We start from the raw sequence: 14,279 nt of genomic DNA, 5'->3' as shown, positions 1-14,279 counted from the left end.
TGTTGAATGGTAGTGTACAGTCCTCCCAGGCTGTTTGCCTGGTGGTGTAGGGTCAGAAAGGGTCAAAGTAGTGGAATGGAGTGGTGTTAAAAAAAATAAAAAATTATAAGTGAAGGGTTAGTTGGCAGGGTAGTTGTTTTCCTTTTGTTTCAAGGTGTACCGATTTACACTCCAGTGGAAGAAGAAGAAGCAGCAGTAAAGGAGGCAGTGCCCCCTGGTGGAAGCCTTTAACCACAGACGGTAAAAATAACCCTGTAACCCCGCCTCTCACTGGTCACATGAGACTCTGAGGCTGTAGTCTGTCCTATCGACAGTTTGGAACAACTTTGGAAAACTGAGATTTATTACCACGTAAACACTTATTTTTCACCAAATTAAAGTATGTAGAGGACTGAATGTCGGACAGTATGCAGAAATCACATTTGGGAGTAGCTGGGACGGTTTTCGAGTCCAGCGGTTGAAGAAAAGCGATCATCAGACGGAGTTTGTGTAGGGAAAAGTTGAGTACAGCTCGTCTGTCTGAGGTTTGTGGGACGGGCCGTCTGGCTGGCTGGATGCGTGTTTTCAGCGCCGAGGAAATCCACGAAGGAAACTAACAGAACTATTTCATTTGATGGTGCAGGATAACAATGTTTTGCCAGTTTATCAAATAACGAATTACCCAAAACACTATAAGAACTTTCAAAATTAAAATCCACAAAAACAAATTAAACTCCAAATAATATTCGTTGTTTGTAGTCAGTTTAGGGGTCGTCTTCCATTTGACTCTGGACCATTTCTCGTTTTGGAATCAGTCGTTATCATTCATAATAAAGTGTTCAGTTGTTTTAATTGGACGCATCACCTCTGGAAGGCAACATGGACGCGCGGCAGGGTCAGTGCGCGCCCCCGGTGGGGCAGCAGGTCGTGCACGTCCGCGGGGACTCCCAGACGGATCTGGAGGCGCTGTTTAACTCCGTGATGAACCCTAAGACTTCCGCCCTGCCCCCCTCCTCTCTGCCGATGAGGATGAGGAAACTACCAGACTCTTTCTTCAGACAGCCGGATCCCCGATCACACTCCAGACAGGTAGGTAACACACACACACACACACACACACACACACACACACACACACACACACACACACACACACACACACACACACACACACACACACACACACACACACACTCCAGACAGGTAGGTAACACACTACTATGTAATTTATCCAAACAAGAGATGGCTGCTACTAGAGGGCTGCTACTAGAGGGGCTGCTACTAGAGGGGCTGCTACTAGAGGGCTGCTACTAGAGGGGCTGCTACTAGAGGGGCTGCTACTAGAGGGGCTGCTACTAGAGGGCTGCTACTAGAGGGGCTGCTACTAGAGGGGCTGCTACTAGAGGGGCTGCTACTAGAGGGAGGGCTGCTACTAGAGGGGCTGCTACTAGAGGGGCTGCTACTAGAGGGGCTGCTACTAGAGGGGGGGCTGCTACTAGAGGGGGGGCTGCTACTAGAGGGGCTGCTACTAGAGGGGCTGCTACTAGAGGGAGGGCTGCTACTAGAGAGAGGGCTGCTACTAGAGAGAGGGCTGCTACTAGAGGGGCTGCTACTAGAGGGGGGGCTGCTACTAGAGGGGCTGCTACTAGAGGGGCTGCTACTAGAGGGGGGGCTGCTACTAGAGGGGGGGCTGCTACTAGAGGGGCTGCTACTAGAGGGGGGGCTGCTACTAGAGGGGGGGCTGCTACTAGAGGGGGGGCTGCTACTAGAGGGGCTGCTACTAGAGGGGCTGCTACTAGAGGGGCTGCTACTAGAGGGGCTGCTACTAGAGGGCTGCTACTAGAGGGGCTGCTACTAGAGGGGCTGCTACTAGAGGGCTGCTACTAGAGGGGCTGCTACTAGAGGGGCTGCTACTAGAGGGGCTGCTACTAGAGGGGCTGCTACTAGAGGGGCTGCTACTAGAGGGAGGGCTGCTACTAGAGAGAGGGCTGCTACTAGAGAGAGGGCTGCTACTAGAGGGGCTGCTACTAGAGGGCTGCTACTAGAGGGCTGCTACTAGAGGGGCTGCTACTAGAGGGAGGGCTGCTACTAGAGGGAGGGCTGCTACTAGAGGGAGGGCTGCTACTAGAGGGCTGCTACTAGAGGGGCTGCTACTAGAGGGGCTGCTACTAGAGGGGCTGCTACTAGAGGGAGGGCTGCTACTAGAGGGAGGGCTGCTACTAGAGGGGCTGCTACTAGAGGGGCTGCTACTAGAGGGGCTGCTACTAGAGGGCTGCTACTAGAGGGGCTGCTACTAGAGGGGCTGCTACTAGAGGGGCTGCTACTAGAGGGCTGCTACTAGAGGGCTGCTACTAGAGGGGCTGCTACTAGAGGGGCTGCTACTAGAGGGCTGCTACTAGAGGGGCTGCTACTAGAGGGGCTGCTACTAGAGGGGCTGCTACTAGAGGGGCTGCTACTAGAGGGGCTGCTACTAGAGAGAGGGCTGCTACTAGAGGGGCTGCTACTAGAGAGAGGGCTGCTACTAGAGGGGCTGCTACTAGAGGGGCTGCTACTAGAGGGCTGCTACTAGAGGGCTGCTACTAGAGGGGCTGCTACTAGAGGGAGGGCTGCTACTAGAGGGAGGGCTGCTACTAGAGGGAGGGCTGCTACTAGAGGGCTGCTACTAGAGGGGCTGCTACTAGAGGGGCTGCTACTAGAGGGGCTGCTACTAGAGGGGCTGCTACTAGAGGGAGGGCTGCTACTAGAGGGAGGGCTGCTACTAGAGGGAGGGCTGCTACTAGAGGGGCTGCTACTAGAGGGGCTGCTACTAGAGGGCTGCTACTAGAGGGGCTGCTACTAGAGGGGCTGCTACTAGAGGGAGGGCTGCTACTAGAGGGGCTGCTACTAGAGGGCTGCTACTAGAGGGCTGCTACTAGAGGGCTGCTACTAGAGGGGCTGCTACTAGAGGGCTGCTACTAGAGGGGCTGCTACTAGAGGGGCTGCTACTAGAGGGAGGGCTGCTACTAGAGGGGCTGCTACTAGAGGGGCTGCTACTAGAGGGGCTGCTACTAGAGGGCTGCTACTAGAGGGCTGCTACTAGAGGGCTGCTACTAGAGGGCTGCTACTAGAGGGGCTGCTACTAGAGGGGCTGCTACTAGAGGGGCTGCTACTAGAGGGGCTGCTACTAGAGGGGCTGCTACTAGAGGGCTGCTACTAGAGGGGCTGCTACTAGAGGGAGGGCTGCTACTAGAGGGGCTGCTACTAGAGGGCTGCTACTAGAGGGCTGCTACTAGAGGGGCTGCTACTAGAGGGGCTGCTACTAGAGGGGCTGCTACTAGATGGGCTGCTACTAGAGGGGCTGCTACTAGAGGGCTGCTACTAGAGGGGCTGCTACTAGAGGGGCTGCTACTAGAGGGCTGCTACTAGAGGGGCTGCTACTAGAGGGGCTGCTACTAGAGGGGCTGCTACTAGAGGGGCTGCTACTAGAGGGCTGCTACTAGAGGGAGGGCTGCTACTAGAGGGGCTGCTACTAGAGGGGCTGCTACTAGAGGGGCTGCTACTAGAGGGGCTGCTACTAGAGGGGCTGCTACTAGAGGGCTGCTACTAGAGGGAGGGCTGCTACTAGAGGGAGGGCTGCTACTAGAGGGGCTGCTACTAGAGGGGCTGCTACTAGAGGGGCTGCTACTAGAGGGGCTGCTACTAGAGGGCTGCTACTAGAGGGCTGCTACTAGAGGGGCTGCTACTAGAGGGCTGCTACTAGAGGGGCTGCTACTAGAGGGCTGCTACTAGAGGGGCTGCTACTAGAGGGGCTGCTACTAGAGGGAGGGCTGCTACTAGAGGGGCTGCTACTAGAGGGAGGGCTGCTACTAGAGGGAGGGCTGCTACTAGAGGGGCTGCTACTAGAGGGGCTGCTACTAGAGGGGCTGCTACTAGAGGGAGGGCTGCTACTAGAGGGGCTGCTACTAGAGGGGCTGCTACTAGAGGGGCTGCTACTAGAGGGGCTGCTACTAGAGGGAGGGCTGCTACTAGAGGGGCTGCTACTAGAGGGGCTGCTACTAGAGGGGCTGCTACTAGAGGGCTGCTACTAGAGGGGCTGCTACTAGAGGGGCTGCTACTAGAGGGAGGGCTGCTACTAGAATGCTGCTACTAGAATGCTGCTACTAGAGGGCTGCTACTAGAGGGGCTGCTACTAGAGGGGCTGCTACTAGAGGGGCTGCTACTAGAGGGGCTGCTACTAGAGGGGCTGCTACTAGAGGGGCTGCTACTAGAGGCTACACACAGTTGGGAGGGTATGAGGTGTTCAGAGGCTTCAGTGCAGGACAGGCTCATCGTGGATGGATGGTGTTGGAGAACAGCCCAACTTTTCCACTGAGGGCAGGACAGGATTTGATTTGGAAGACAAACAACTAAAGAGCTAAGAATGACTTAGTACCCAGCAAGAATTCAAATCACGTTGATGTGAAAAAATGTGATTGTGTATGTGATTGACTCTGCATACAGTAATGAGGGCAATTTTAGTTTTAGAAGGGGGGGGGTCCTCCCCCACAATTTATTTGGTATCTAATGCACGTTTCCTGCATTTCTATACGATCCAATATGACCCATGGCTCTTCGAGCCGTCTCTATTTAGAACAAACAAAAGCAAGCAAAAATGCCCACAGTCATCAAGCTAGGTAAGAGATCATTAGGGTTAAGAGATCAAAGGTAATTAATAATCAATATTTTGTCGCACGTTTAATCAATAGCCATACATATGAACAGCTCTTTAAAAAGTACAAAGATGTATTATTGTTAGTCTTTATTAAGACATCCTCTGTCAAATTTCAGCCAAACACCTGCATGCCCAACCCCCACCAGTCTAGTCAATACCTCAACTCTCTCCCCGACCCCCACCAGTCTAGTCAATACCTCAACTCCCTCCCCGACCCCCACCAGTCTAGTCAATACCTCAACTCCCTCCCCGACCCCCACCAGTCTAGTCAATACCTCAACTCCCTCCCCGACCCCCACCAGTCTAGTCAATACCTCAACTCCCTCCCCGACCCCCACCAGTCTAGTCAATAACTCAACTCCCTCCCCGACCCCCACCAGTCTAGTCAATACCACAACTCTCTCCCCGACCCCCACCAGTCTAGTCAATACCTCAACTCTCTCCCCGACCCCCACCAGTCTAGTCAATACCTCAACTCCCTCCCCGACCCCCACCAGTCTAGTCAATACCTCAACTCTCTCCCCGACCCCCACCAGTCTAGTCAATACCTCAACTCCCTCCCCGACCCCCACCAGTCTAGTCAATACCTCAACTCTCTCCCCGACCCCCACCAGTCTAGTCAATACCTCAACTCCCTCCCCGACCCCCACCAGTCTAGTCAATAACTCAACTCTCTCCCCGACCCCCACCAGTCTAGTCAATACCTCAACTCCCTCCCCGACCCCCACCAGTCTAGTCAATAACTCAACTCTCTCCCCGACCCCCACCAGTCTAGTCAATACCACAACTCTCTCCCCGACCCCCACCAGTCTAGTCAATAACTCAACTCCCTCCCCGACCCCCACCAGTCTAGTCAATAACACAACTCTCTCCCCGACCCCCACCAGTCTAGTCAATACCTCAACTCTCTCCCCGACCCCCACCAGTCTAGTCAATACCACAACTCTCTCCCCGACCCCCACCAGTCTAGTCAATAACTCAACTCTCTCCCCGACCCCCACCAGTCTAGTCAATAACTCAACTCCCTCCCCGACCCCCACCAGTCTAGTCAATACCTCAACTCCCTCCCCGACCCCCACCAGTCTAGTCAATACCTCAACTCCCTCCCCGACCCCCACCAGTCTAGTCAATAACTCAACTCTCTCCCCGACCCCCACCAGTCTAGTCAATACCTCAACTCCCTCCCCGACCCCCACCAGTCTAGTCAATACCTCAACTCTCTCCCCGACCCCCACCAGTCTAGTCAATACCTCAACCTCCCTCCCCGACCCCCACCAGTCTAGTCAATACCTCAACTCCCTCCCCGACCCCCACCAGTCTAGTCAATAACTCAACTCTCTCCCCGACCCCCACCAGTCTAGTCAATACCTCAACTCCCTCCCCGACCCCCACCAGTCTAGTCAATACCTCAACTCTCTCCCCGACCCCCACCAGTCTAGTCAATACCTCAACTCCCTCCCCGACCCCCACCAGTCTAGTCAATACCTCAACTCTCTCCCCGACCCCCACCAGTCTAGTCAATACCTCAACTCTCTCCCCGACCCCCACCAGTCTAGTCAATACCTCAACTCCCTCCCCGACCCCCACCAGTCTAGTCAATAACTCAACTCCCTCCCCGACCCCCACCAGTCTAGTCAATACCTCAACTCCCTCCCCGACCCCCACCAGTCTAGTCAATAACTCAACTCCCTCCCCGACCCCCACCAAGTCTAGTCAATAACTCAACTCTCTCCCAACACAATTTCTTTCATACCTGATGTATTATTTTATTCCCAAGGGAAATGTTTGGAAACACACAGAAACACATAGACCTACACTGAAACACATAGACCTACACAGAAACACACAGACCTACACAGAAACACATAGACCTACACAGAAACACATAGACCTACACAGAAACACACAGACCTACACAGAAACACACAGACCTACACAGAAACACACAGACCTACACAGAAACACATAGACCTACACAGAAACACACAGACCTACACAGAAACACACAGACCTACACAGAAACACATAGACCTACACAGAAACACATAGACCTACACAGAAACACATAGACCTACACAGAAACGCACAGACCTACACAGAAACACATAGACCTACACAGAAACACATAGACCTACACAGAAACACATAGACCTACACAGAAACACATAGACCTACACAGAAACACATAGACCTACACAGAAACACACAGAAAGACAGAGTCCTACACATATACAGTACCAGTCAAAAGTTTGGACACACCTGCTGGTTGATGCTTATTTATAAAACCCTCTTAGGCCTCACTCCCCCCTATCTGAGATATCTACTGCAGCCCTCATCCTCCACATACAACACCCGTTCACTCCCCCCTATCTGAGATATCTACTGCAGCCCTCATCCTCCCCATACAACACCCGTTCTGCCAGTCACATTCTGTTAAAGGTCCCCAAAGCGCACACATCCCTGGGTCGCTCCTCTATTCAGTTCGCTGCAGCTAGCGACTGGAACGAGCTGCAACAAACGCTCAAACTGGACAGTTTTATCTCCATCTCTTCATTCAAAGACTCATTCATGGACACTCTTACTGACAGTTGTGGCTGCTTTATGTGATGTATTGTTGTCTCTACCTTCTTGCCCTTTGTGCTGTTGTCTGTGCCCGATAATGTTTGTACTATGTTTTGTGCTGCTACCATGCTGTGTTGCTACCATGTTGTTGTCATGTGTTGCTTCCATGCTGTGTTATCATGTGTTGCTACCATGTTGTTGTCATGTGTTGCTGCCATGCTGTGTTGTCATGTGTTGCTACCATGCTGTGTTGTCATGTTGTGTTGCTACCATGCTGTGTTGTCATGTGTTGCTACCATGCTGTGTTGTCATGTGTTGCTACCATGCTGTGTTGTCATGTGTTGCTACCATGCTGTGTTGTCGTCTTAGGTCTCTCTTTATGTAATGTTGTCTCTCTTGTTGTGATGTGTGTTTTGTCCTATATTTATATTGTACTTATTTTAATCCCAGGCCCCCATCCCCGCAGGAGGCCTTTTGGTAGGCTGTCATTTTAAATAAGAATTTGTTCTTAACTGACTTGCCTAGTTAAATAAAATAAATAAATGTCACTGTACACTGCAACTACAATTAAATAAAGGTTAAATGGAAGAAAAACCTACTCATTCAAGGGTTTTTCTTTATTTTTACTATTTTCTACATTGTAGAATAATAGTGAAGACATCAAAACTATGAAATAACACATATGGAATCATGTAGTAACCAGAAAAGTGTTAAACAAATCAAAATATATTTGAGATTCTTCAAATATCCACCCTTTGCCTTGATGACAGCTTTGCACACTCTTGGCATTCTCTCAAACAGCTTCACCTGGAATGCTTGTCCAACAGTCTTGAAAGAGTTCCCACATATGCTGAGCACTTGTTGGTTGCTTTTCCTTGACTCTGCGGTCCAACTCATCCCAAACCATCTCGATTGGGGTATTGTGGAGGCCAGGTCATCTGATGCAGCACTCCATCACTCCCATCCGGGCTAGGCCTTCATTCACACTGTGACAGTAGTTTTGATTTAGAATGGAACATTATCATGCACCTGTATCGAAACCAGGGCAGCAGGAAAAAATACATGTCATCTATGCACTTAAATAGCGAATGCCAGCCAGGCAGACTATACTCCGGTGGTAAAGATAAGCAATGTGCTTAATATTAGGAAAGTTAAGAAATATATATAGTAAGCCCAGTGACGACTTAGCAAAAAAAATTATAATAGTATAAAATAATAATTATATACACTACCGTTCAAAAGTTTGGGGTCACTTCGAAATGTCCTTGTTTTTGAAAGAAAAGCCTTTTTTTTTGTCCATTTAAAATAACATCAAATTGATCAGAATGTTGTAAATGACTATTGTAGCTGGAAACAGCAGATTTTTTTATGGAATATCTACATAGGCGTACAGAGGCCCATTATCAGCGACCATCACTCCTGTGTTCCAATGGCACGTTGTGTTAGCTAATCCAAGTTTATCATTTTAAAAGGCTAATTGATCATTAGAAAACCCTTTTGAAATTATGTTAGCACAGCTGAAAACTGTTGTTCTGATTAAAGAAGCAATAAAACTGGCCTTCTTTATCCGGATAAAAAACATACCCGATTTAATCTGGTTACTACTCCTGCCCAGAAACTAGGATATGCATATAATTAGTAGATTTGGATAGACAACACTCTAAAGTTTCTAAAACTGTTTGAATGGTGTCTGTGAGGATAACAGAACTCATATGGCAGGCCAAAACCTGAGAAGATTCCATACAGGAAGTGCCCTGTCTGACAATTTGTTGTCCTTCTGTTGCATCTCTATCGACATTACAGCATCTGTGCTGTAACGTGACACTTTCTAAGGCTTCCATTGGCTCTCTAAAGCCGCCAGAAAGTGGAATGGGGTGTCTGCTGTCTCTGGGCAAAGTACAGCAGCAGAATTTGTAAGTAGTCAGCCTGGGGACAGTGAGACTGAGATGCGCGTTCATGAGACTTCTCCATTTTTTTCTTTCAGCCTTTGAATGAATACAACGTTGCCCGGTTGGAATATTATCGCTATTTTACGAGAAAAGTAGCATAAAAATGGATTTTGAACAGCGTTTGACATGCTTCTAAGTACGGTAATGGAATATTTTGAATTTTTTTGTCACGAAATGCGCTCGTGCGTTACCCTTCGGATAGTGACCTGAACGCACGAACAAAACGGCGGTATTTGGATATAACTATGGATTATTTGGAACCAAAACAACATTTGTTGTTGAAGTAGAAGTCCTGGGAGTGCATTCTGACGAAGAACAGCAAAGGTAATCCAATTTTTCTAATAGTAATTCTGAGTTTAGGTTGTCCCAAACTTGGTGGGTGTCAAATTAGCTAGCCGTGATGGCCGAGCTATGTACTCAGAATATTGCAAAATGTGCTTTCGCCGAAAAGCTATTTTAAAATCGGACATAGCGAGTGCATAAAGGAGTTCTGTATCTATAATTCTTAAAATAATTTGTATGTATTTTGTCAACGTTTATCGTGAGTAATTTAGTAAATTCACCGGCAGTGTTCGGTGGGAATGCTAGTCACATGCTAGTCACATGCTAATGTAAAAAGCTGGTTTTTGATATAAATATGAACTTGATTGAACAAAACATGCATGTATTGTATAACATAATGTCCTAGGAGTGTCATCTGATGAAGATCATCAAAGGTTAGTGCAGCATTTAGCTGTGTTTTGGGTATTTGTGATGCATGCTAGTTGCTTGGAAATGGCTGTGTGGTTTTTGTGTCTATGTACTCTCCTAACATAATCTAATGTTTTGCTTTCGCTGTAAAGCCTTTTGGAAATCGGACAACGTGGTTCGATTCAGGAGAAGTGTATCTATAAAATGGTGTAAAATAGTCCTATGTTTGAGAACTTTGAATTATGACATTTTGTGGTTTTAAATTTGGGGCTCTGATTTGTCACTGGCTGTTGAATAGTGTGGGACGATTTCGTCCCACCTCCCCTAGAGAGGTTAAATTGCTTAACTTGGGTCAAACGTTTCGGGTAGCCTTCCACAAGCTTCCCACAATAAGTTGGATGAATTTTGGCCCATTTCTCCTGACAGAGCTGGTGTAACTGAGGCATGTTTGTAGGCCTCTTTTCTTGCACACGCTTTTTCAGTTCTGCCCACAAATTTTCTATAGGTTTGAGGTCAGGGCTTTGTGATGGCCACTCCAATACCTTGACTTTGTTGTCCTTAAGCCATTTTGACACAATTTTGGAAGTATGCTTGGGGTCATTGTCCATTTGGAAGACCCATTTACGACCAAGCTTTAACTTCCTGACTGATGTTGGTTCAATATATCCACATCATTTTCCTTCCTCATGATGCCATCTATTTTGTGAAGTGCACCAGTCCCTCCTGCAGCAAAGCACCCCCACAACATGATGCTGCCACCCCCGTGCTTCACGGTTGGGATGGTGCTCTTCAGCTTGCAAGCCTCCCACTTTTTCCTCCGAACATAACGATGGTCATTATGGCCAAACAGTTCTATTTTTGTTTCATCAGACCAGAGGACATTTCTCCAAAAGTACGATCTTTGGCCCCATGTGCAATTGCAAACCGTAGTCTGGCTTTTTTATGGTGCGTTTGGAGCAGTGGCTTCTTCCTTGCTGAGCGGCCTTTCAGGTTATGTCGATATAGGACTCGTTTTACTGTGGATATAGATACTTTTGTACCTGTTTCCTCCAGCATCTTCACAAGGTCCTTTGCTGTTATTCTGGGATTGATTTGCACTTTTCGCACCAAAGTACGTTCATCTCTAGGAGACAGAATGCATCTCCTTCCTGAGCGGTATGACGGCTGCGTGGTCCCATGGTGTTTATACTTGCATACTATTTTTTGTACAGATGAACGTGGTACCTTCAGGCGTTTGGAAATTGCTCCCAAGGGGGAACCAGACTTGTGGAGGTCTACAACTTTTTTTCTGAGGTCTTGGCTGATTTCTTTAGATTCTTTAGATGTTATCTTTTTTCTTCTAACTTGGAAGGAGAAAAAAAACCGGTGATTTCACTTAATTTTTACATTCGGTCATAAAATGCACATGTTTAACTTCATAAAAAGCAAGTTCACGTAAAAAAAATGACCCTATTAAGTGCCGAATAAAGTAACATTTCATCTTAAACCATAAATAATCTCGTAACAGGGGGAAGTTTGTGTGCAACAGAGAAATTAAAGTCGTTCAAGTACCAAATATGCCAAGAGGTGGTGAGTATCCAGCGCCGTTATTTTTTGCTAACGTTCCAAATGTAACTGTTATAATTAGCTAGCTAGAGTTTCGTTTGATAGCACTCTAGTTCTATCTACCTTTTTTCTCTAGTATTACTTTATATTTTGTCGAATCACGCTGACACATTCTGTGAACTTTGTGTTGCTAGGTGCTCTTCTCATAACATTTTTTTTGAATATCTTTTTATTTAGTTTTAGATTATTCTTGTTAATCTAGCCGCCGTGTCAGATTTCAAAAAGGCCTTACGGCGAAAGCAAACCATGTGATTATCTGAAGACAGAGCCCCGCATACAAAAGCATGAAAATCATATTTCAACCAGACAGGTGCGACACAAAAGTCAGAAATAGTATATATAATATAAAAAATGCCTTACCTTTTAATCTTCGTATGGTTGCATTCACAAGACTCCCAGTTACACAATAAATGTTCGTTTTGTTCGATAAAGTCCCTCTTTATATCCAAAAACCTCTGTTTTGTTGGCTCGTTTTGTTCAGTAATCCAATGGCTCAAATGCAGTCACAACAGGCAGACGAAAAATCCAAATAGTGTCCGTAAAGTTCGTAGAAACATGTCAAACGATGTTTATAATCAATCCTCAGGTTGTTTTTAGCCTAAATAATCAATAATATTTCAACCGGACAAAAGCGTCGTCAATATAAAAGAAAAACAAGAAAGGCTCGCTCTCGGTCGTGCGCAGGAAAACAGGTCTGGCGACTTCCCAGGGTCCACTCACTCAAAGTGGTCTTACTCCCTCATTTTTTAGAATACAAGCCTGAAACAATTTCTAAAGACTGTTGACATCTAGTGGGAGCCATAGGAAGTGCAATTTGAGTCCTAAGTCAATGGATACTGTAATGGCATTCAATAGAAAACTACAAACATAAAATAATCCCACTTCCTGGATGGATTTTTCTCAGGTTTTTGCCTGCCATATCAGTTTTGTTTTACTCACAGACATTATTTTAACAGTTTTGGAAACTTTAGAGTGTTTTCTATCCAAATCTACCAATTATATGCATATCCTAGCTTCTGGGCCTGAGTAACAGGCAGTTTACTTTGGGCACGCTTTTCATCCGGAGGTGAAAATAGTGCCCCCTACCCTAGTAAGGTTAATGACGCCAACCTAAGTATATGTAAACTTCCGACTTCAACTGTATGTTGAAGGGGGGGGGGGGGGCTTGAGCTGCATTCCTGTCTCAACCCACAGCCCTGTGGAAAGAAATGTGTTTTTTTTGCCAGTTCTAACCGCATACTTCAAATCAAATGTATTTATATAGCCCTTCGTACATCAGCTGATATCTCAAAGTGCTGTACAGAAACCCAGCCTAGAACCCCAAACAGCAAGCAATGCAGGTATAGAAGCACGGTGGCTAGGAAAAACTCCCTAGGAAAAACTCCCTAGAAAGGCCAAAACCTAGGAAGAAACCTAGAGAGGAACCAGGCTATGAGGGGTGGCCAGTCCTCTTCTGGCTGTGCCGGGTGGAGATTATAACAGAACATGGTCATACTTGTTGTTTGTGCACATGGATTTTATAATGTTGTATGTTTTTCATCAATTTGTATAGCAGACCCTCAGGCCAAATTGAGTCGAAGGCTTTTTTTAAATCATCAAAGCATGAGAAGACTTTGTGTTGGTTTGTTTGTTTGTCAATTAGGGTGTGCAGGGTGAATACGTGGTCTGTCGTACGGTAATTTGGTAAAAAGCCAATTTGACATTTGCTCAGTACATTGTTTTCACTGAGGAAATGTACGAGTCTGCTGTTAATGATAATGCAGAGGATTTTCCCAAGGTTGCTGTTGACTCATATCCCATGGTAGTTATTGGGGTCAAATTTGTCTCCATTTTGTGGATTGGGGTGATCAGTCCTTGGTTCCAAATATTGGGGAAGATGCCAGAGCTGAGGATGATGTTAAAGAGTTTTAGTATAGCCAATTGGAATTTGTGTTCTGTATATTTGATCATTTCATTTAGGATACCATCAACACCACAGGCCTTTTTGGGTTGGAGGGTTTGTATTTTGTCCTGTAGTTCATTCAAGGTAATTGGAGAATCCAGTGAGTTCTGGTCTTTAATAGTTGATTCTAAGATTAGTATTTGATCATGTTATAGCTGTTTGTTCTTTGTTATAGAGCCAAAAAGATTGGAGAAGTGGGTTAACCAAACAACTTCATTTTGGATAGATAATTCTTTGTGTTGTTTGTTTAGTGTTTTCCAATCCTCCCAGAAGTGGTTATATTCTTTGGATTCTTCAATTACATTGAGCTGATTTCTGACGTGCTGTTCCTTCTTATTCCGTAGTGTATTTCTGTATTGTTTTAGTGATTCACCATAGTGAAGGCGTAGACTCAGGTTTTCTGGTCTCTGTGTTTTTGGTTGGACAGGTTTCTCAATTTCATTCTTCGGTTTTTGCATTCTTCATCAAACCATTTGTCATTGTTCATTTTCTTTGGTTTTCTGTTTGCATTTTTTAGATTTGATAGGGAAGCTGAGGTCAAATATACTGTTAAGATTTTCTACTGCCAAGTTTACACCTTCACTATTACAGTGAAATGCTTTGTCCAGGAAGTTGTCTAAAAGGGATTGAATTTGTTGTTGCCTAAATGTTTTATGATTTCCTTCCATCTATAGCATTTCTTAATATTACTCAGTTCCTTTGGCTTTGATGAGTCCTGATTGAGTATTGCTCTGTTCAAGTACTGATTTTGCTGTGATCTGATAGGGGGGTCAGTGGACTGACTGTGAACGCTCTGAGAGACTCTGGGTTTGAGGTCAATGACAAAGTAGTGTACAGTACTACTGCCAAGAGATGAGCTATA

General features: G+C 46.5%; 1 protein-coding gene across 1 annotated transcript in view; it reads left to right on the top strand.

The window, feature by feature from the left end:
- Positions 1–273: 273 nt before the first annotated feature.
- Positions 274–14,279, top strand: part of LOC106604063 (transcriptional coactivator YAP1) — a 68,555-nt gene continuing 54,549 nt past the window's right edge. The window contains exon 1 of the mRNA XM_045717505.2: positions 274–1,068. Coding sequence (XP_045573461.1) covers positions 859–1,068 — 210 coding nt within the window. The 5' untranslated portion in view covers positions 274–858. The remainder of the gene's footprint in view (positions 1,069–14,279) is intronic.

The sequence above is a fragment of the Salmo salar genome, chromosome 04 (genome assembly GCF_965601325.2).
Source record: "Salmo salar chromosome 04, fSalSal1, whole genome shotgun sequence".
NCBI classification, from domain to species: domain Eukaryota; kingdom Metazoa; phylum Chordata; class Actinopteri; order Salmoniformes; family Salmonidae; genus Salmo; species Salmo salar.
This window is presented reverse-complemented; position numbering and strand designations above follow the sequence as displayed.